The sequence below is a fragment of the Phoxinus phoxinus genome (genome assembly GCF_949152265.1).
Source record: "Phoxinus phoxinus genome assembly, chromosome: 10".
Lineage (NCBI taxonomy): Eukaryota > Metazoa > Chordata > Actinopteri > Cypriniformes > Leuciscidae > Phoxinus > Phoxinus phoxinus.
This window is the reverse complement of record NC_136885.1, coordinates 31,199,183-31,222,356: the sequence shown is the minus strand read 5'-3', so window position 1 is coordinate 31,222,356 and position 23,174 is coordinate 31,199,183. Positions and strand designations below refer to the sequence as shown.

The 23,174-nt window shown below is 37.6% G+C and overlaps 1 protein-coding gene across 3 annotated transcripts; it reads right to left on the bottom strand.

Annotated features, from left to right (window-relative positions):
• Positions 1-1,624: 1,624 nt before the first annotated feature.
• Positions 1,625-19,800, bottom strand: phf1 (PHD finger protein 1). Of its 3 annotated transcripts, none has more exons than XM_079626260.1 (15): positions 19,447-19,800; positions 18,921-18,999; positions 18,645-18,726; positions 15,259-15,345; positions 14,994-15,088; positions 14,398-14,546; positions 11,873-11,968; positions 11,713-11,781; positions 11,512-11,635; positions 10,611-10,678; positions 10,099-10,230; positions 8,899-8,977; positions 6,562-6,677; positions 6,132-6,215; positions 1,625-3,493 (listed from the first exon to the last, which is right to left on the bottom strand). In XM_079626260.1, coding segments are annotated over exons 1-15 (1,521 nt in total). In that variant the 5' UTR covers positions 19,449-19,800; the 3' UTR covers positions 1,625-3,234. The 3 variants fall into 3 exon arrangements, with proteins under 3 accessions (XP_079482386.1, XP_079482387.1, XP_079482388.1); XM_079626261.1 differs by having other exon boundaries at positions 19,387-19,732; XM_079626262.1 differs by having other exon boundaries at positions 3,270-3,488.
• Between the last annotated feature and the right edge of the window lie 3,374 nt (positions 19,801-23,174).

Below are 23,174 nucleotides of genomic sequence, written 5' to 3'. Positions count from 1 at the left end.
AGGTTCATTCAAGTCAGATGTTGGAGTTTAATCCTAGCTTTTCTTGGCGTCTTATATGCAACAGGCCTCAGTTGTGGTAAACAGAAGCTCAAGCATCTTCGATTGACAATTGAGAACCAATGAGGTTAATTTTCGTGTTACGCAGCACGTTTGTGCTTCTGCAAAAAACAATATTTTGTTCTCGTGCGTCAAGCAGGTTCGGTTGAGCTTCTGTGTATGTTTTCTGATCAATGTTTAAATGTGAATAAAACCCTAAATTCAATCTGTTCAACATATTAAAAAGCGATCGAGTCTCTTCAGAAAATTTGGACTAAACCGCTCAATTCTCAGATCTCTTTATGAACTTTCTGAAGCTCAAAGTGGTACTGGCGTAGCTGTCAATAGAGGGACAGAAAGCTGCCTTTCTTCATTTGAAAGATCTTCATTTGTGTTCTGAAGATGAATGAAAGTCTTACGGGTTTGGAACAACATGAGGGTGAGCAATTAATGACAGGACTTTTATTTTTGGGTGAACTAACCCTTTAAGCTTGTCAGCAACTTTTTAAAAAAGCACTTCAAAATTCCAATTTGAGTATGTCAGAGCAAAACATAAAATCTCTTCAAGTCTTCTAGTTCAATATTATTATTATAAAAACCCATAGAAAATTGCTGACAGAAACCTATAGCTCATAAATGAAAATTCTCTTCCAGGTTTTAGGACTACAAACTGATGTTGGATTGTCATGCGGCTATTAAATGTAAAACATTATTAGATTTGATCTAGACTCTTTACTGACATTGTATCATAGACTCTTAACCCTCTCTCTTACCAACTAAACACATGCTACCTTCAGATGTACAGCACATGGGAAGTCATTCAGTATTTTGACATTCACATAGGGTTGTAGAAGTGTTTTGCCTACACAAATACACCTGCATCACTTTTACACTGACTGCATGGTAGGCTATCTAAAGAAAAAAAAGGTTAGGCCTAGCTCTTTTATATATAACAAATCAATAGTGTTGAAATAAAGAGGTCAAACTTAAATAACTTTGCAAAACCATTCAGTATAACACAGAGTTTCCCGCCATCTTTCATGCAAACACGTCTTCTTTAACATTGACTTGTTTTTTCACTGGAAAACATGACGGCTTGGCCAATCATGTGCACGTCAATCCCAATTACGATATTTCAGAGTTCACTTGAAGGAGTACTGTATTAACACACATCTTTCTCTGAAGATATATTCCACAGAGCCAGAAACTGAGGCCTGCTGTCAAGGCAACCAGAGCCAAAATGGCGTTCAACCCATTTAAACTCCAAACTACAACATTCCAGCCGTCTGCTGTTATGATATTTCTCAAAATACCGTACAGTCCTTATAAAACATAATACAACGTGCTTGAACCTGTGAGAAGTATTATAACGAAATTCCTAGTGTCATAGTGCTAACTTGTTAGGGGAGGTGGGCGTTTAATGGTCGAACACGGCTGCCACCCGGTGGTCGCAATAAAAAATGCACATACACATTATAAATATATAACACACACACACACAAACACACAATTTGAATCTAAATTAGAGGAAGTCATTGTAATTTTTTTATGGGAATTTATACAGAGAAAGTCGACAAGTGCAACTTTTATACAACATAATGGTATCTTTTTATTGTTTGTTTACATTTTAGGTGTCAACCTAGAGTACATATAAACATAATCTGACAAAACGTCAAAGAATACATCAAATTAAACTTGACTATAAAAAAAGGACTACAGTCTGCTAATTCTGGTCACCCTGACATAAAATTTGTCTATCTATGACCTAACAAGTACGTACCATGGATTTAAAAAATAAATAAATAAAAACACACACAATACATTCATTATCATTCACTGATGAAATGAGCTTCACATAAGGACTAAATGCCTCATGTTTTTATTCAGGTAGAATGATCTGCATGTAATCTGTATTGGACCTGATAAATGTTCAGGGACTCGTTTAAATCTTCTGTTGCAGTCGTTCGAGTTACAATAAAAGCCTACTTCCGCCATGCAAGAAAAAAGATACATACTAAATCCTATTTCTGAGATAAAAAGTCATTATTATGATGTCAATTTCAATTTGTCATAATTATGAGTTCATTCACTTTTTTATGTCAATTTCTGTCATAATTGTGAAAAAAGTTGAAGTTATTAGAATTTTTTTATTTTATCAAAATGATGACTTTCACAATAATGATTTCTCATGTCATAATTATGACAAAAAGCATGTTGTTTTTTCTTTTGTTGCAGAAATAGGCTTCTATGTAAGTTATAGTGATTTTAACAGGGTTCAAAGTTAAGAACAGTCTTATATTAATTTAAATCCACTCTCTCAATAGCATATCTTGACAAACTTAAAATTTATGTCATTAATCGTTAATTTTTTTTATCTCTTGATGTTTAAAGATGGGGATTATCTGCATTGTTTGTGTTTTATTTGCCATCCATCATGAAACATTTGAATGATATGCTTACTATTAAAAGAATATTCTGAAGTTCAGTACAAGATAAGGTCAATCGAGATAACGGTGAAGCATTTACAATGGAAGTAACGGTCAACTTTTGGAGAATTTAAAAGCAGACGTGAATATTATCATTTTGACCTGTAGAGCTGTTTAAATAACTTTTACAGTTGTTAAATATGTCTATACTATTGAAATAGTGAGCATTTTAACACTTCACTTCCATTGTAAGTGTAACAGCAGCTTTTTTTTTGTAAGGAGGGACAAGAGGAAATTAATGTTTGTGATAATCAACATTATGCCATAATTGCTGTCGTACTCGTACTGAACCATATTTCTTAAAAATATTAAAATATTACAATTATTGATGTGACCGCATGAAAAAAAGCTTTCCTGAAATTGTACATTTTGACCGTTATGCGTACATGAACAACATGTGATGGCGATGAATAGCTTATACATTACAAATCATGATAATAAAGGTCAAGGCATTCTAAAGGCGTTTTCTAACGGTATTGAAAATATAGGAGACACTGTAAAAGAAACTAAAGAGATTTAACAGTATAATCTCAGAGTGAAGCTGCTGTGTAGCTCAACCTGGATTTGCTCGCTGTGGTTTTCTTCTCCCGCTGCTCTCGAGACACCCACCTGCTCATTGATGCTTTCACACCTCTGCTCGTAACCATGCAAACCCTAATGATGCGTCTTGATGTCTCTAGCCCTTTCCCCTTTCTCTATCTCTCACACAGTCTCAGTACACGCTCACATTTCCCCATTCGACCAGGTACTGGACTTTTCCGTCCGCCGTCACGCGTCTGGCCAGGATCCGGACGGCGTCGCCTCCCCCCCATCCCATGGCCGTGGGCCCCCCCATGCCGACTGTACTGGGGTAGGGTGGCACGTCACGCAGGAAGAGAGAAGGGCAGCTCTCATACCGCTGTCCGGGTGGGTGACCCGAGGACGGAGAGAATGGAAGGCAGGGGGCTGGAAGTCGACAAGGGTCCTCTGCACTGAACAGAACAATTACACAGACATGCAAAAAGTACTCAATTTGAAAGAACAGTCCAGCCAAAATCTAAATTCTTCTTCTTTTTTTCTCAAAGGGAATTTGGAAAGCATCCTTATACAGATATTTTCTGTACAACAACAGTTTACAGCAAAAAAAAAAAAAAAAGCTTACTTTGTATTTTTGTCTTACTTTCCAATAAAAATATCTACACTGTAAAATATTTCCAGACATTCACAATAATTAACTGTTATTTTACAGTAAAATACTGTTTTTATTGTTTTACTGTAATATCACAGTAATGCGGATTCGCTCACTGACTATTAACTATCTGCTGTGATATGACAGCAAATTACTGTAAAAATACCTATTCAGCTGAGAACGAAGGCGCCATCTTCAGTCTGGCTACACTCTCAGAAAAAAAGGTACATGGTGGTACAAATAATGTTCCTCAAAGAACAGTTTTGTACCTTTTCAATAATAGTACCGGTACAGGACATACCTCTGACGGTACTGTTTGGTACCTTTCGAGGTACATTTGAAATAAAGGTACATAACTTATAAGCATTCTTAAATCAAGATACACTTACTTGAGAAGCAAAATTACTTCAGATTTTAAGTTTTGTTTTATGACAAATGTATCAAAATTAAGTGCGTCTATGCTTAAAACAAGAAAAAATATCAGTCAGTAGGGTAAGAAAAATAAACTTAAAGCAACACTAAAGAACTTTTCCTCTTCTGTCGCCCTACAGGTTGGGAATGCAGAAGTGCCTTTCACCCTGTTACGACTTGATGAACCACTGAAACGATTTTGGAAACATTATTTTAAGGTAAAAAAAAATATTTAGTGTTGCTTTAATTCAAAGGGTGGGTGTTTCATTTGTCCTGTTGTTGTCAGAAATCTGTTCAGAAATCTGGATACAGATCTGTTTACTGTATCCATTGTAGACTGTGTCCGTGATTATAATGGGAAGAAAATTATTTGCATTTGCATTATTTGAAAATTACTTGCATTTGATGCGACGCTACGCTTACATGTAGGCAAATGTCAGCCGTTAAAGGGTTAGTTCACCCGAAAATGAAAATTATCCCATAATTTACTCACCCTCAAACCATGCTAGGTGTTTATGACTTTCTTCTTTCAGCCAAACACATTCAGAGTTCATTACATTCAAAATATAAAATAATATCCTATTATCCTATACCCCATAATATCTTTCAAGCTTTATAATGGCAGTGAACGGTACCATTTTTTTGAAGGCCAAAAAACCCCAGCATCCCTCCATCATAAAAGTAATCCATACGGCTCCAGGGGGTTAATAAAGACCTTCTGAAGCGAAGCAATGTGTTTTTGTAAGAAGAAATATCCATATTTACAACTTTATAAACTGTAATTACTAGCTTCCAGTAACAGCCGTCCGTGCGTTCATGAGAGTCGAGTTCCGAGGGAAGAGTGACCTCTGACCCGACGCATGACGCATGTAGGACGTAAGCTGAGGTGAGAGTAGGCGCCTCTCGCGGTTCAAACAAACAAACTCAAGCTCCTCTGACTTTTCTCTTAAAAAAATCGCGTTTTAGACTTCTAATTCATGACTGGGGTATTGGTTTGCTCTATCCTCGGCACTTCCGTGTTTGTCAGTATGTCATGCATCGGGTCAGAGGTCATTCTTCCGCCGGAACGGCCGTTGCCGGAAGACAGTGACTATAATTTATAAAGTTATAAATATGCAAATTTTTTCTTTAAAAAAACACATTCATTCGCTTCAGAAGGCCTTTATTAACCAACTGGAGCCGTATGGATTACTTTTATGATGGATGGATGCACTTTTTTGGGCTTCAAAATAAAATTGTAATATTCATTCCCATTATAAAGCTTGGAAGAGCCAGGATATATATCTGTATATCTGTATATATAATCTGTATATCTCCGATTGTGTTTGGCTGAAAGAAGAAAGTCATATACATCTAGGATGGCTTGAGGGTGAGTAAATTATGGGATGATTTTCATTTTTGGGTGAACTATCCCTTTAAGCGACTGAGCGCCAGTGGGCGGGGCCTGTGGTGTGATGATGTATATCTATTCGTCGATGTCTTGCTCTGGAGGCAGTCATTCCCAAATGCATTTGCCCGTGTGACGTTGCAGATCCCGCAATATCAAAACGAGCCATTTTTAGGGCTCGATCATATAAATTCTTGTTTTTAATGAGGAGGATGATTTAAGCTCTGAAACTTGCAGGATGATTTAATGGATCAAAGACCTCTTATATGTCAAAAGATCAGGGCAAATTTGATTTCTCATGTCATGACCCCTTTAAGCATGAACTCGCTTAATATTGATACATTTTTCAGAAAACAAGACTTTCTTAAGTAATTTTCCTACCCAAGTACATGTATCTTGATTTAAGAATTATTAGATATTTGCAATGGAAAAAAGAAAATAATACTAAGTAAGAAGTATAAACACTGTTGCTGTGTTATTATGGGATGCTTTTTGGAGCTTGATGCCTGCTGATAAGCTTGAATAAAGCCTACCGCATACCGGTTAGGAACGTCATGAGCTGAGTAAATCATTTTCATTTTCAGAATGACAGTAGCTTTAGATTCATCTCTAATTGACTTCAGCGCATACTTTCTTTACAGACCTGTAATGATGCAGAGTTCTAGACAGGTCCTGAGATCCATTGTATGAAGGGTGATAGAGCGCAAACATTCTCTTGGGAGGTGAACTGTAATACATAAAGACTTTTTTTTTAAATAAATGAAACAGTGATTATGGTTCATAGTATGAAAGCCTGTTACCGCTATGGAATAAAAAAAGGTAATTGAGACTTTTTATCTCACAACTCAGACTTTTTTCTTGCAATTCTGAGAAACAAAACTCGGAATTGTGAGATATAAACCTGCATGTCTCAAATGCAAATTGATAACTAGCAATTCTGAGGAAAAAAGTCTTAGAATTGTGAGATAAAAAGTCGCAATTGGTCTACCTATTAATTTTTTTTTTATTCCGTGGCAGAAACAAGCTTCCATATCTGAAAATGTTATGGTTTTTCATTTTAACATGCTACTAACCCCAAACTCATCTCTTCCTCTGGTTTTCTGGGGTTATACAGGCTTGCTCCATCAGCATAACCGTGGCAACATGGCACTAGGTCAATAGCGTTTGTCGCAACTCCTGGTGGGCAAGTCTAAAATGACATGATCAACTGTTATAAATAATAAACATGATCAGTTTAAAAGCCATATTCACCAGAACATTCTTCCAAAAAATCACTTTTTGTGTTCTAAGGAATAAATAGTCTATATACTATGTATATACTATGGAAGCTTGTTTCCGCCATGGGATAAAAAATAAAAAAGGGAATTTTTATCTTACTATTCTGACTTTTTTTTAATCACAATTGCATTTTATAAAGTCGGAATTGTGACAAAGTCAGAATTACAAGATATAAAGTCAGAATTGAGAGTTATAAAGTCAGAATTGAGAGATATAAAGTCAGAATTAAAAGATATAAAGTCAGAATGGCATGTTATAAAGTCAGAATTGCAATAAAGTCAGAATTACAAGATATAAAGTCGCAACTGAGAGTTATAAAGTCAGAATTGCAATAAAGTCAGAATTACAAGATATTAAGTCGCAATTGAGAGTTATAAATTGAGAGATATAAAGTCAGAATTGAGAGATATAAAGTCATAAAGTCAGAATTGAGAGATATAAAGTCAGAATTGAGAGATATAAAGTCAGAATTGCGTGTTATAAAGTCAGAATTGCGTGTTATAAAGTCAGAATTGCGTTAAACTCAGAATTACAAGACAAAATCGCAATTGCGAGTTTTAAAATCAGAATTGTGAGATATAAAGACGCAATTGTGAGAGAAAAATAAATCGTGAATGTGAGATAAAAAGTCACAATTATCTTTAAAAAAAAGTATTCTGTGGTGGATACAAGCTTCCATGATAAAATAATTAAGATAAAAAAGCTGAAAATATTTGACTGATATTATTTTATAACTGAGGTTCATTGTAACTTTAAATAAGACTGCAAATGTCATAAATGCAGAAATGCATTTATTCATGTCGCCTGTATGCCCGTGGACTCTTGTTATTATTTATGATGATTATTAAAAAATTGAGACGCCTCTCCAACAGAATGGTTTCTTGTTCATAAGTGCTGGAAAGCACAAAAGAAAATTAGACTTTCAAATGATATTAGGTGATTTCTGCCCATAGTCTTAAGATTTATGGCTGTGTTAGCCGTGTAATACAACACACAGTGGGGGAGAAGCGATGGTGCCGTGTGACACCAGTGTGAGGATGAACTCGTACACACGCTGAATCTAAATGACTGCATTATTCTGTGGTACATATCATACCAAAGTCAATTGACAATATCAGTTTGATACAGCAGTTCAAAACAAGAGATAGCATTAGTGCCGATCACTTGGAAATGATGGTAATGAACAATCACAATAACTGCATGAGGTTTGGCTAGTTCGCTATGGCTGTTAGCCCCTATTGGTAGATGTTCTTACTACAACAATCTGCATGCAAAATGCATTATTCTCCTTTAAAAAACATTTAAAAATAACTGTGCAACATACACATACATATAAATAATTTAGATAGTGCTTGCCACACTAAAGGAAACTGTGGTAAAATAAAATAAAATTATATAATACAATAAAATAAAATAATGAAAAAAAAAAAAATACAAAAGTAAATGCAAAACATTTACACAAATGGTATGTTATATATTTTAAATATAGATTTTTTTATATAAGATGTATGAGGAAAACAAAGTAACTGGACTACCTGTGCAGTGCAAAATAAAATAAAAAGAAATAAAAAGAAATGGGACAAAACAAGATAAAAAAAGAAGCAACAGCAAAACAATAACAAATATTTTTTTCATATGAATTAGGGAAAAAAGCTGGACTACCTATGAAATGCAAAACAACAACAACAAAATAAAGCAAAAAAAAATATATAAAAAAAAATACACAAAATGTACTCATTTACCAAAACGTATATATGAATAGATAAAAACATAACATCAAAATATATATATATATATATATTTTTTGCACACTTACCTGGTGGAATAATACAAATTGTTGTCTTACAGTTCAAGTCCTAGTTTTTTAACAAACCCTTCTCAAAATGTACGCATGCAATCCTTGTGTCTTTGTGTACATGTATTTTATGGCTACTTGCAAGGCTAGTCAGACCTTGTTGACTCAGTGTCGCATGGTGCAAAAAATAAGTCAAATGAATATGAAGAGAAAAACAAACCCAAAAGGTGATGCCGGGTGTCTTTCATGAGTGAGAAAGTTCTCAGTAGTGATGCAGACGGGCTTGGCCTCTGCCAGACATCTTTTGATCGCTGCTGTTAAAGGCAGACGCACTGACCTGTGTCTCAGTGACCCGGCGCTTTGATTTACGGGCCTCCGGACCCACCGCTCTCCGCTGGCAGGACAGTGACGTGGGGCTGGAGCAAAGACGACAACTGATTTTTGAGCTTGGCAAACATGGTCACAAAAAACAGTCAATAATTATTTAGAATATTAAATATTATATTAAAATGTGTCATTTAAAATATCAATTATTTACATATATCATACTGATGGTGTTTTTGAGTCTTGCTTTTGAAATTGGCAAACATGGTCACATAAAATGGTCAATAATAATAATAAAAAATATACAAATTCTATTAACTATTAAACATTTATTTAAAATATTAAATATAATATTAAAATATATATGGTTCATATTGGTGGTGTTTTTGTGTCCGATTTTTGAGCTTGGCAAACACTGCCACAAAAAACAGTGAATAATTATATAAAATATTAAATATTATGTGTCATTTAAAATATCAATTATTAAAAATAATCTTATGGTTTTTAGCTCGGCAAACATGTTCACATAAAACAGCCAATAATAATTACAAATATTAAAATTAAATTAATTGTTAAACAATATTTCATACTGGTGATGTTTTTGCATCCTGTTTTTGAGCTTGGCAACCATGGTCACAAAAAAACAAACAGTAATTATTTAAAATATTAAGAATATTATATTATAAGTATTGTTATAATTAAAAAGAATCACACTGGTTCATATTGGTGGTGTTTTTGTGTCCTGTTTTTTGAACTTGGCAAACATGATCACAAAAAAAACAGCCTAAAGTTTATTTAAAAAATGTGACTTTTGTCTTTTTCATGTTTAGGAAATCATGAAGGTGAGAAAAATAATAACCGGAAAAATTATTTTCATTCTCCAAAGTTAATTCTGCCTTGTGTTTAAGACCACTTACGGGGTTTTATTGTTACTATTTTGTAAAGTCTCCATAATCTTTTAAATAAAATTAAAATACATTTTGTTTTCGGCCTATGTCATTAATCCCTCTTACCATCTTATCAACTTGTGTTGATTTTGGTACTGTATGTGATTTTATTTTATTGTCTTGAAAAAAATGAATTCCTTCACCACATTTATATCTTACTGATATCCTGTTTTACTCAGAAATACATCCGATTACAGAAGTAAAATAGTTTGTGAACTGCATTTAATGTTGATATGAAAAGAGCTTGATGTGCTCCAGCCTCTGACCTTCTCCTGTGGGTGATGTTGATTGGCTGTTCGGCGATGAAAGGGGATTGGTCCGATGACAGAGGGGGAGGAGCCCGAACTTGGAGACCGAAGAGACACTTCTTCTTCTTTATTTCCTTCCCCGAGACAAACCTTTACGACAGATCAAAATCACATTGGATTGGTATTCAGCTGCTGTCCTTCAGATTTTTATTTGCTCCTGGGCGTCTCATACTCGCCAACTAAAACATCTGATTCAGTTATTTAAGTGCTAGCATTTGAGCGGCATCATCCACACACCTTGACAGAATGAAAATGGACTTTGAATTATTTATTTTGAAAGACAGAACCACCTTCAGCGATCAAAACACTATTTGTAGAGAGCGAAATAACACATGCAGAGTCACTTATAATGTAAAGCAATTACAGTAATGGTTTTGCAGATATTATAGGAAATATGTGCTATAACCCTATGGGCCGCCACATGGAAATCAAGCAGAACGGCAGTTTTCAGAGTATAATCCGTGTCTCACCTGTCTTTGTGGGAATTTAAAGCATTGAGCAGGTTTTGGCAACGGTCTTGCCTCGGTGTGTCCGACAGCTGAGGGACCAAAATATAGAGTCGAATGAAAGGCGGTGTGTAACAAATGCATTTGAAAGGTAAAAGCTCAGGTTAACCACAAAGAGAGAGTATTCAAACCTACATTCAAAGCGAATACATTCACAACGTGAAATCAAAATTGACCTTTTTATTTCCTTAAAACCTTGCGAAAAAGCTCTATGAGTGCAGGCTTCTTTCCTGTGTTGATGTATTTCTTATTGAAATGTCGGACCGGGACATATTGAAGTGCGTAATATTAGTCAATATCCTTTATGTCAAAGCCATGAATCATGACGGGCGGGTGGCATTTACAATTGATGGAGGAAAAATCCTTATTTTGGAGAAAACATTACTTTTGCACAATAAAATTAATATGAATAATGTTTTGAATTCTTCTTCTTTTTTTCAGTTTTCCTTTCAGTTTAAGTTTTAGTCATTTTTTACATATTGTTTTAATAGCTTTCATATATATTTATTTCTATTTTGTTTTTAGCTGCTAATCCAACAAAATCCAATCCAGCTGCTAATCTAAAAAAAAAAAAAAAGTTTAAGTTTTGCATCTTACAATTTATTTAATTTCAGCTTGATTGTAATTAATGAAAGAGAATTTTAATGGTTTTAGTTGACACAACAATACTGATGTATATTGCTCTGCCTCTAAAACGACTTCTGATCCAGTTTCGTATAAATAAAATAAGGTCCTGCACAACATTTTTTCTTAATAAATATCCTGTTTCTTTCATAAATATGTCAGAAAGCAAAAGCAAAATTGCATTTGGTGTTTCGTGTTGACTTTAAATTGAGCTGTGCTGTTGACTAGGATATTTTCCTACCGTGCCAAGAAGCAAAGATTCCCAGTTTTCATTTGCAAAAGACATGATTTCATGATCGAAATCAAAATACTTCCTCTTGCAGCACAGGGAGAGGTGATACAACACCAAATGGGCCAAATCTACCCTGCAATACAACAGAATGAGGATCATCAGAAATGACATTCAGCTCTTCTGGAGTCAGAACAGAAGAAGTGCACTTACCAGGTCATTGGAAGCCTCTGGATGGTCTCTAGACCATTTGTGCACGATGAGCACTGGAACTGATAAAAGCTGAAAGGTGAAGCAGAGACACAGATGAAAAGCTTTTTTAGACAGGATTAGCTTAGCAACCGCGTGTGCTTAACAATGGCATCAGCCTCACCGGTCTCCATAGAGAAGAGGTTTGGTCAGGCACTGAGTGCAAGCTTCATGAAACCACTGCCCACAACTCCCACACTGCAACATCTTCAGATTCCACCTGGCGAAAGCAACATGCTTCAGTTTAGACATACACACACTCCTGAAACGAAAATGAACTCACTCTGAACTTGCTTCAATTGTTAGTTGTGCAATTCCTTTTGCATATACAGTGCACCCAAAAGTATACACTTAAGACACACTTAAAATGTCTGAATGCCACGAGCCAAAATATCAAACCAATTAGCGTCTGCAAACAAATGACAATAGACATTTTTCTCAGAACAAACGTTACTTTTCGAACCAATTTTTGCTCATTGCCTGCTAATCAGTGAGTGTTTCTCTGAGTTTTACTGGATGTATGAGGTCAGATTTGCTTAGGTTCACAGAGCTGTTCCAGCCGAATAACCACAGGTGTAGGATTTCATTAAATATAAACATGTTATACTAACATTTCACAAACCTACAGTATGTAGACCCCAGACCACGTACATGTAGTTCATCTTACATTTCATATAGTTGATTGATGATGAACATGAAGCAGGGCAACAACTCCTATAGAATGCAGAATGCCTCTAAAATTCAAAATTTCAGGGCAAAAATGCCCCTGTATGAGTTTTGTTTAATTTATAGGCCTAAATTATATGATATAGTTAAGCAACATCACATGAGTAATGAAAAGTATATCACACAAGTGCTGTTTTTATCCCAAATAGCATGAGTGCAAATGTGATATTGATTTTATATAGCAGTTTAAAGGGGTGGTATAATGCCCTTTTCACACGATGTAAAATAAGTCTCTGATGTGTGTATGTGAAGTTTTAGCTCAAAATACCCCACAGATATTTTTATAGCATGTTAAAGTTGTCACTTTTTGAGGGTGAGCATAAACGCACCGTTTTGTGTCTGCCCCTTTAAATGCAAATGAGCTGCTGCACCCGGCACAGGGGGCGGAGCTTCAAGAGCTGTGTCCTTTTACCTCACACAGACATGCACTGAAAATCTCAATGTTTATGTTCAAACCAGAGTCAGACAATAATGGAGAGACTCAAGAAGAAGTGACAACATGTAGAAGCAACAGGACATTTCTGAATGGTTAGTTGATGAATTTAGGTAGCTTATGTGTAGTATCTTCTAGTCATTGATTAGTATATTCTGTCATGATAATCTATAAATTGCGTTCCAGAGGGCGGGGTTTATGTAAATTTTGGAGGAATGTCGTGTAGTTCCTACCAGCCAGTTGTTGTAGTCCAAAAACTATTTCTTTAAAAGCAAATATCTCCCTTTGCTTTGAACTTTGAGCGTTGTAACTTTGCAGATGTTGTTTATGCTCAAACAGCAACATTACACACTAACTAAAGTTAGAAAAGTAAAATCATAATCAACCACCCCTTTAATAAATAAGAAGTCAATATTGTTGTGATATGTTTTACTGTACACACAATATGAATCTGTGTTTCGGGTGAACCAATGATTTAAAATGACCAAGCTATTAGGTGTGTTTGACTTGAAGCGGTGCTGCCCGGACCGATCGGTGTACCGCAAAAGCGATTAGATAGCAAACGGCTCTGTATGCTTTCGAATCGCTCTGGTGGTACTTTGATGTCACACACCGATCGGTCCGCACAGCGCCGCTTCAAGTCGAACACACCTGTTTACTTCATTCCTGAATGAATCAGCCGTTTGAATCAATCGAATGAAGGAATGACTCAATGACTTCCTCATTTAGACATTTAGAGCCACCTACTGGCAGTTTTAGTTTTTTATTTAGACTATAATTTCTTTGAAAAAAAGAATTGTATATTTTGAAGATAGTTTGCTAAAAATTTTAAATTCTGTGTACTGACATTTACTAATTACTATTTGTGTTGTTTTATAACTGTATGATTTTTTTTCCTTTTGCGGAACATCAAAGAAGATATTTTGAAGAATGTTTAGTAACCAAAGCGTTTTGGTCTATAAAAATATCTAAATGCCAATTCAGATGCAGCATCTAAAAAAAAAGCATGGCCGTTGGCCTCATGTGTAATAAATTCTATGTTGAATCAAATAAACGATTTTTCTAAAGCAACTTTTTGTAAATGTCTATTTGATGCTAAAATGCTTTAAATTATCTTAAATTATTAATCGGCATATAATGTAATTTAATCATATATTGTTATGTAATTAATTCGATTAATATTTTTAATCGCTTGGTAGCTCTAACATTTTTAGAATGATAAATTGCTTACTGTTTTTGAAAGTAAGTCGTATGCATTATGTATTCTGTACAGATATCCGAAAGATCGACTTTATTTACGTCCAGTATAAAACAAATACGATTTTTTTTTAACACAAAACTGAATTTAATAACTTTTTTTTAATTTCCTGCATACTGTTCACACACTACTTTTCAAAATAGTATATACTTAGTGCATAGTATATACTCGCGCATTGCGTATATTTTAAACATTGTCATAGTCATGTGAGGAAGTTATAAGTTGGACTCACTCTCCTGGTCCAGCACAATAGCAGTAGCACTGCTGCTGGTTGGTCAAGTGCTGCGGGTCCCAGTCTAAAGATGACAGCTGATAGGGCAGCCGCACTTTCATGATCTGCATGAGCCGCGCGAAGCGTCCTCTTTTCAACGCTCCCCCTCTCTAGGACAGAACACAGCTCGTCATTACAATGTATCTCACCTCTCCGTGACATGCGCTCTCCTGTCATGTAAGCACATTTAACAGCGATTTCATCTGAAGATTGAATTTGGAGAAGACACGCTGAAGGAAGTCATTAATATTTCCTGCTGGGGGGAGGGGTGTTGGTGAATATGATTTTATCTTGAAATCAGCATATAAGGCCTGTGAAACGAGCGCGCTGACAGACGGATTAAAGCACAGGCCCATTTAACGCAGCTCTACCACCGACATCACCTGCAGAGTGCTGCAATGTAATAAATACGCAGTCAAGTGCAGTAAGCCATGGATACCCTTACATCTCAGAGCAAGATTAAAGCCTTGTGTTAGGATGCCATTTGAAATAGACCTTGAATGCCAATGTTGTCCGTGTTTCTAAATATTCACTTCGGGATTTAAGCAAAGTACAACCTTTGTTGCGACTGCAAAGACACATTGGCGACATATCCAGCTACTAGGGTCAACTTCGGGTTCAATGGGTGGTGTATGGCACTCTGGATGATAACCTGGGGAAACAGTGGATCAAGGAAAAACTGCAGCATACTGTATGTAACATATTACTTTATACACAAGGCCTACAAATAAAAATGAGACAAATAAAATGAAAACCAAAACCAAAGATTTAAATCTAGAGGGCTGTATAATCTACACAAACAGTTTCTGTTAGTCGGATTACCGTGGCGACATTTGAGGCAGTTTACGAGAGGTTCTTTAAGAGGCGGAGCATCACAGATACAGCAAACATCCTCTCCTCCTGAAGAGACTGAACACAATAAACAAAAAACAGGGTCAATTACTGGACAGACTTCAAAATATCAAGCACACACCAACATTTCTTTATTTTGATCTTTACTTTTTGATGAAATCTGAGAGCTTTCTGTCCCTTCATTGACAGCTACGCAACAACCACTTTGACACTTCAAAAAGTTCATAAAGAGATCGTAAAACTAATCCATATGAATTGAGGGGTTTAGGCAAAATATCGCTTTATATGATGAACAGAATAAATGTAGGCTTTTGCCATAATGATGGCAATTGACGCCTCTCGCGGTTCAAACCATAGACTAAAAGAAGATGGACGACGCCCCTTCGCTCTCTTCCATTGGTGAGAACTGAAGCCACCAGTGTCCCGATATGCATGTCAGCGGGACCTGAGTCTGCGCAGTAGCGATCTCGGGACCTGAGTCTGCGCAGTAGCGATCTCGGGACCTGAGTCTGCGCAGTAGCGATCTCGGGACCTGAGTCTGCGCAGTAGCGATCTCGGGACCTGAGTCTGCACAGAAGCGATCTCGGGACCTGAGTCTGCGCAGTAGCGATCTCGGGACCTGAGTCTGCGCAGTAGCGATCTCGGGACCTGAGTCTGAGCAGTAACGATCTCGGGATCTGAGTCTGCACAGAAGCGATCTCGGGACCTGAGTCTGCGCAGAAGCGATCTCGGGACCTGAGTCTGCACAGAAGCGATCTCGGGACCTGAGTCTGCTCAGTAGCGATCTCGGGATCTGAGTCTGCGCAGTAGCGATCTCGGGACCTGAGTCTGCGCAGTAGCGATCTCGGGACCTGAGTCTGCGCAGTAGCGATCTCGGGACCTGAGTCTGCGCAGTAGCGATCTCGGGACCTGAGTCTGCGCAGTAGCGATCTCGGGACCTGAGTCTGCACAGAAGCGATCTCGGGACCTGAGTCTGCTCAGTAGCGATCTCGGGATCTGAGTCTGCGCAGTAGCGATCTCGGGACCTGAGTCTGCGCAGTAGCGATCTCGGGACCTGAGTCTGCGCAGTAGCGATCTCGGGACCTGAGTCTGCGCAGTAGCGATCTCGGGACCTGAGTCTGCACAGAAGCGATCTCGGGACCTGAGTCTGCGCAGAAGCGATCTCGGGACCTGAGTCTGCACAGAAGCGATCTCGGGAAACTGAGTCTGCTCAGTAGCGATCTCGGGATCTGAGTCTGCGCAGTAGCGATCTCGGGACCTGAGTCTGCACAGTAGCGATCTCGGGACCTGAGTCTGCGCAGTAGCGATCTCGGGACCTGAGTCTGCGCAGTAGCGATCTCGGGACCTGAGTCTGCGCAGTAGCGATCTCGGGACCTGAGTCTGCGCAGTAGCGTTCTCGGGACCTGAGTCTGTCCAGTAGCGATCTCGGGATCTGAGTCTGCGAAGTAGCGATCTCGGGATCTGAGTCTGCGCAGTAGCGATCTCGAGACCTGAGTCTGCGCAGTAGCAATCTCGGGACCTGAGTCTGCGCAGTAGCGATCTCGGGACCTGAGTCTGTCCAGTAGCGATTTCGGGATCTGAGTCTGTCCAGTAGCGATCTCGGGATCTGAGTCTGCGAAGTAGCGATCTCGGAATCTGAGTCTGAGAAGTAGCGATCTCAAGACCTGAGTCTGCGCAGTAGCGATCTCGGGACCTGAGTCTGCGAAGTAGCGATCTCGGGACCTGAGTCTGCGCAGTAGCAATCTCGGGACCTGAGTCTGCGCAGTAGCGATCTCGGGACCTGAGTCTGCGCAGTAGCGATCTCGGGACCTGAGTCTGCGCAGTAGCAATCTCGGGACCTGAGTCTGCGTAGTAGCGATCTCGAGACCTGAGTCTGCGCAGTAGCGATCTCGGGACCTGAGTCTGCGTAGTAGCGATCTCGAGACCTGAGTCTGCGCAGTAGCGATCTCGGGATCTGAGTCTGCGCAGTAGCGATCTCGGGATCTGAGTCTGCGAAGTAGCAATCTCGGGACCTGAGTCTGCGCAGTAGCGATCTCGAGACCTGAGTCTGCGCAGTAGCGATCTCGGGACCTGAGTCTGCGCAGTAGCGATCTCGAGACCTGAGTCTGCGCAGTAGCGATCTCGGGATCTGAGTCTGCGAAGTAGCGATCTCGGGACCTGAGTCTGCGCAGTAGCGATCTCGGGATCTGAGTCTGCGAAGTAGCAATCTCGGGATCTGAGTCTGCGAAGTAGCAATCTCGGGACCTGAGTCTGCGCAGTAGCGATCTCGAGACCTGAGTCTGCGCAGTAGCGATCTCGGGACCTGAGTCTGCGTAGTAGCGATCTCGAGACCGAGTCTACGCAGTAGCGATCTCGGGACCTGAGTTCTGCGCAGTAGCGATCTCGTCTCGGGACCTGAGTCTGCGCAGTAGCGATCTCGTGTCGGGACCTGAGTCTGCGCAGTAGCGATCTCGTCTCGGGACCTGAGTCTGCGCAGTAGCGATCTCGTCTCGGGACCTGAGTCTGCTCAGTAGCGTTCTCGGGACCTGAGTCTGCGCAGTAGCGATCTCGGGACCTGAGTGTACGCAGTAGCGATCTTGTCTCGGGACCTGAGTCTGCGTAGTAGCGATCTCGTCTCGGGACCTGAGTGTACGCAGTAGCGATCTCGTCTCGGGACCTGAGTCTGCGTAGTAGCGATCTCGGGACCTGAGTCTACGCAGAAGCTTTTCTTTTCTTTAGCAATTCTATCTGGGGACATCGTGATGCAACAGAAAAAAAAATCTAAAAGAATTTTAGAATACAAATTTAAGTTAATAAATAAATAAACTATATCCAGGGTGTATCACAAAATCTGTCTAGAACATGTCATATTTCACTCTAGAAGAAAAATAAATATTTAAGATTTTTTTTTCTTATAGAACAAAAAGTAACATTTTCACCACGTTTTATTTTAATAGCACATTTTGCATCCAAAATCGTATTATTGTAATGCAAAAATAAATCTAATTCTCATTTCCATAATGAAAAAAAAAAACCAGCTACTTTATGTAATACAGTGTTTAAGGTATTTATACATTGGCAGTGTTTGTTGTATTCATTTATGTTGATTTGTCTTTAATTTATGTTGATTTATTTGGAAATAAAGTAAAAAGTAATGATTAATGAGACTCACCATTAAAAAAAACGACGAAAAAATCTGAAGTGAAAGGTATGCATTGCATAGATAACAATTTAATGAAAATGTCACAATGACAATGGAAAAACAAAAAAAAACTTAACAGTCTTAAAGAAAGCATACACTTTTTTTTTTTTTTTACTTTGGTTTTTGGATATTTTTACTTACTTTTTTAGATTAAATTTAAAGTTTATCCACTTACATGAGTGGATGTCTTTCCTGAGGACCCAGAATTCAGAGTTATCCTCAAACCTGATCAAACAGCACTGCTTGACACTGTCCACCTGAAAAATAAACGCAATACAGTTAAATAGCTTTATTTTTTTATTTTTTATAATACACTGATAAAAAAAGCAAAAAAAAAAAAAAAAAAAAGGCACAGCAAGTCACATTTTTAAAACTTGCTCTTTCCCTCTCTCTGCAAGTGTCTCTATCTCTCTTCCAGACAAACTTTGAGAAAAAGAAAGAACAAACTTACTCGTTTGACATTGCCAAGGTACAAAAGTCCATCGCTCCACCTGGCTAAAACATCCTCTCCTTCACTGACTCCCCCCATCCTGAAGAGCGCGGGAAAGAAAGATCAAAAAAAGATCCAGAGAGGTTAAAATGTGTTTCCACACAAGCAAACAGCAGCAGCCTAAAGGGTTAAACTCTGTGCATAGCGACAGTATACAGTACAGTAGGATAAATGATGAAGAGTCAATGTACATTGCAGTGCCACACATGATCAAAAACACTGGCTGCCATATGCAACGAACCATAATATATGCAGATGCAACAACAATGCATGAAAGAGCGCACAGTTGATTGCGTGCTAAATGCATGCATGCCAGATGTGCATAATCAATCAAGGCACACAACTCATCAGAGCAGACACATATGATGGCACGCGCATGCACATATCAATTAACACGCATTACAGATCATACGTGGACGGGATGTACCTGTGTTAAGTGTTCTGCTCTGCTGGGGTCACAGAGACGGGGAAGAGATGTCAGACTCACATGAAACGCCTGATGCCCGGTGTTGTTCTCCGTCTCAATCACTGTCCCGAATAATCGGCGCGTTTGGAGAGTCGCGGTGGATCAAACGCGCGTCACTCAAGCCGTCAGTGCGCAACCGTCTGTCCGTCCGTCTTTCTCTCTGTCTGTCGGGACATGTTTCCAGCCTCCCTGTGTCTCTCGGTTGATGCTATCAAGCGTGTTTATCAGGGAAGCGGCATGAGAATCAGCCCGAGAGAGACGCCATCATCATCTCTGCCTCTCTCTCTCTCCTTCGACTTGTTGTGACGCAGACATAAAACACAGGGAGATGGAGAGGGAGGGAGATCCTGAGAACACCTTCACATCTGTACGACTGACCGACATCCCACCGGATTGAAAGCTGGCACGACCACCTGCGCCCGACCCCACAGTCGCTCGGCCAATGCGCGCACACACAGCGGATCATTAGGGAAAGTTTGGGATGTAATTAGTCCAGCAGAGCCGCGCTGTGGACTTTTTGGACTGGAGAAAGTTTGAAAATGCCCTTGGGTGCCGGCAAAAAAAAAAAAAAAAAAAAAAAAACGTGGCAAAGCTGTTACGCGCAGCCTTTCTTGAAAAAGAATCAGAAAAATAGATATTCATGGAAAATGTTTGAACCTGCGTCATAAAAAACCCCACTATTTTAACCGATACGAGGGTTGAGTGGGAATACAATGATGATAAATTATAAATAAATCAGTGAGGGTAAATAATAATAATACAAAATGCAAGAAAGAAACGCTTATTTACATAATATTTATTTAAAGTAAAATGTTAGGCTATATGATAAAATTTGAAATGTATTTATTTTTGAGGATAACCCCTTGAGATCAGACATCTCGTTTTTGAGGGGGTCCTCAATCAAAATGCTTTTCATTATGCATTTTTTAAACAAAATTGTGTATTTATTGCAATAAATGAACATGAACACACAAAAATATCAGTGCAATATATAATATATTATTAGTTATCAATAAATTATACATGCATACATTTATATATCTATATACATATATGTATATGTGTGTGTGTATATATGTATGTATGTATGTGTGTGTCTATATATGTATGTATATGCATGTATGTATATGTATGTATAAATGTATATAGCCTATATATAGTGCTTTCAAATCACATCTAACATAAAAGTAGATGTAGAAGTAGATGTAGATGTAGGCCTATATTAAATGTAATCATTTATTTACCAATTAGACCATGCGGTCAATTACTACAGTTAAGTCAGGGTTTCAGATAAATGTGCTTCAGCTACTTTTTTATTTTATTTATTTTTTTACTATATTATTATCATTACAGTTATATAATATTATTTTACATACAATATACAGGAGAAATAACTGAGATCACTTTTGTTTTACATTTTGATCCTCTTGAAGACGAAATTTGTTGCCAAACAGCCGACTGGTAGGCTAACACAAGTAGATGAGGTAGATCAAAAACAAAACAAAATCATGATATATCAAACACAACTGTGTAACACATATTGTGTGATGATGGTAGTGCAGGAATGTTCAAAATGGCCTCTGGCGTGTCTTTTGTAAAGCGGTTTTCTGAGAGTCCAGCAGGGGGCGCAAACACAAAAGATGCAAAGAGACTGGCTTCGTTCTTTCCTTTGTCAAATTACTGCCAACTCAAAACAGTCTGCATTTAGTAGCCTACCTATTGCTGTAGATTCTTTCTAACTTAGTGATTCTTCGCACAAACATGAAAGAGTTTTGGGTAACAACATAGCTTTTGTATCATAAGTTGCCATGCCACTTAGAGAGCAGGCCTAAAGAGCTTGATAGGAGAGATAAATTATTCATAAGGACCAAACCACTGTTTTAATTAGTCCACTCCAACAAATTGAACGCATAGCTCACGTTACCAATGCTTTTATTCACCATAACAACCTTTTAATAAACATAGAAATCTCCCTGAGATGCTGAAGTCTTGCATAACACACACACAGCTTCTAACTCCATAACAGATGGATAGTGACAAACTGAGGGTCACAATATGGTTTCTTGTGCATGTACAGTCGCTTTGTTTTAGAGTGGAAAATTATGAGCGTATTCATAAACACATAATTTAAAACCTGTTGTAATTTCCAGACATTTATTGTTAGAATAAACAAAACATGTAAGAAGTGCTTAAACAAACATATGGTAATTCTATAGTTTTTCTGAATCCCCTTGGGCTGCTAATTTATGCCATATGTGGAGCACTATAACTGGAAATAAATGATAATAGACTGTAGTTTGATGTTTATTTGGTGGCTAAAGCAATTGATTGTTTTCCACTGCACGGTTTACTTGCATGCTATTTTGTGTCCTTATTTTTGTTGTCTTCTCTTCAAGGCTCTGCCATAAAAATATTGCAAGGTCAGAGAGGAGTCCACAGCTGACACTCTGCTCAAGGATTAGCTTTAAATAATCACCCTGCTAGGAACTGCCCAGCCATTCAAACGCATTAATCATTTACATCAAAACGTCAACACCACTGGCCACTTAAAATTCAGGCCGTGAAACAACACCAGGTAATAAAATACAACCTTGACAACGTGTGAGGGTACACACACACTCACATGCACATGCACACACACACTCGCTCACACACACACACACACACACACACACACACACACACACACACACACACACACACACACACACACACACACACACACACACACACACACACACACACACACACACACACACACACACACACCTAAATGGGACTTCTTATTGACATATTCTTCATAAATAAAGCTAATATTTAGCAAGTTTTTTATTTTTTTCTCATTTCTTTTAGGATTTTAATTCATTCTTGTCCAGTTCACGTAAATAGTCCTATTGTACTAACTATGAAAATACTAAATTAAATATACAGAGTCTATGTTAATTTAAATAATATTATTTTATTTTAGATGAATGAGGGAAATAAAGTGGCTTAAGGAGCAGCTAAAAAATTAGGTAACACTTTATTTTAAGGTGATGGTTACACGTTACTACATGCACTTACTATAATAACAGTAAATTATGCATAATTACAAGTAACTTACCCTAAATCAATCCCTAACTCTATAGTAAGTACATGTAGTTAATTATTACTCCGTAGTAGCCTACTTATTTGAGTTGTACAACTACGTCATCTTAAAATAAAGTGTAACTGATCATTAAAAAAAATGAATTATTATATTTCAGATGAATGAGGGAAATAAAGGGACTGGAGTAGCATAAATATTTGCAAAAGAACTGCAAAAAATAAATGATATTAAAAAATTAAATATTTTTTATTTAAATGGTTGAGAGGAAAAAAGTTGATAGAGTAGTGCAACATAAAATGAAATAATAAAATAAAATAAAGGTAATTGCAAAAATAACATGTAAATTATATTTTAAAATTACAATTATTTTAGTACAGATGAATGAGGGATATAAAGTGAATGGAGTAAAGCAGAAAAATAAAAATATGTAGGTCTAGGCTATATAAAATATATATATATAAGTAATTGCAAAAATTATCATTTCAAAATATTATTATTTTATTTCAGATGAATGAGGGAAATAAAATGGCTGGAGTGGCAGCAAAATACAATAAAGTAAAAAATAATTGCAAAAAATAAAATATTATATTTAAAAATATTTTTTTTTAATTCAAATGGTTGAGAGGGAAAAAAGTGGATAAAGTAGCAGTGCAACACAAAA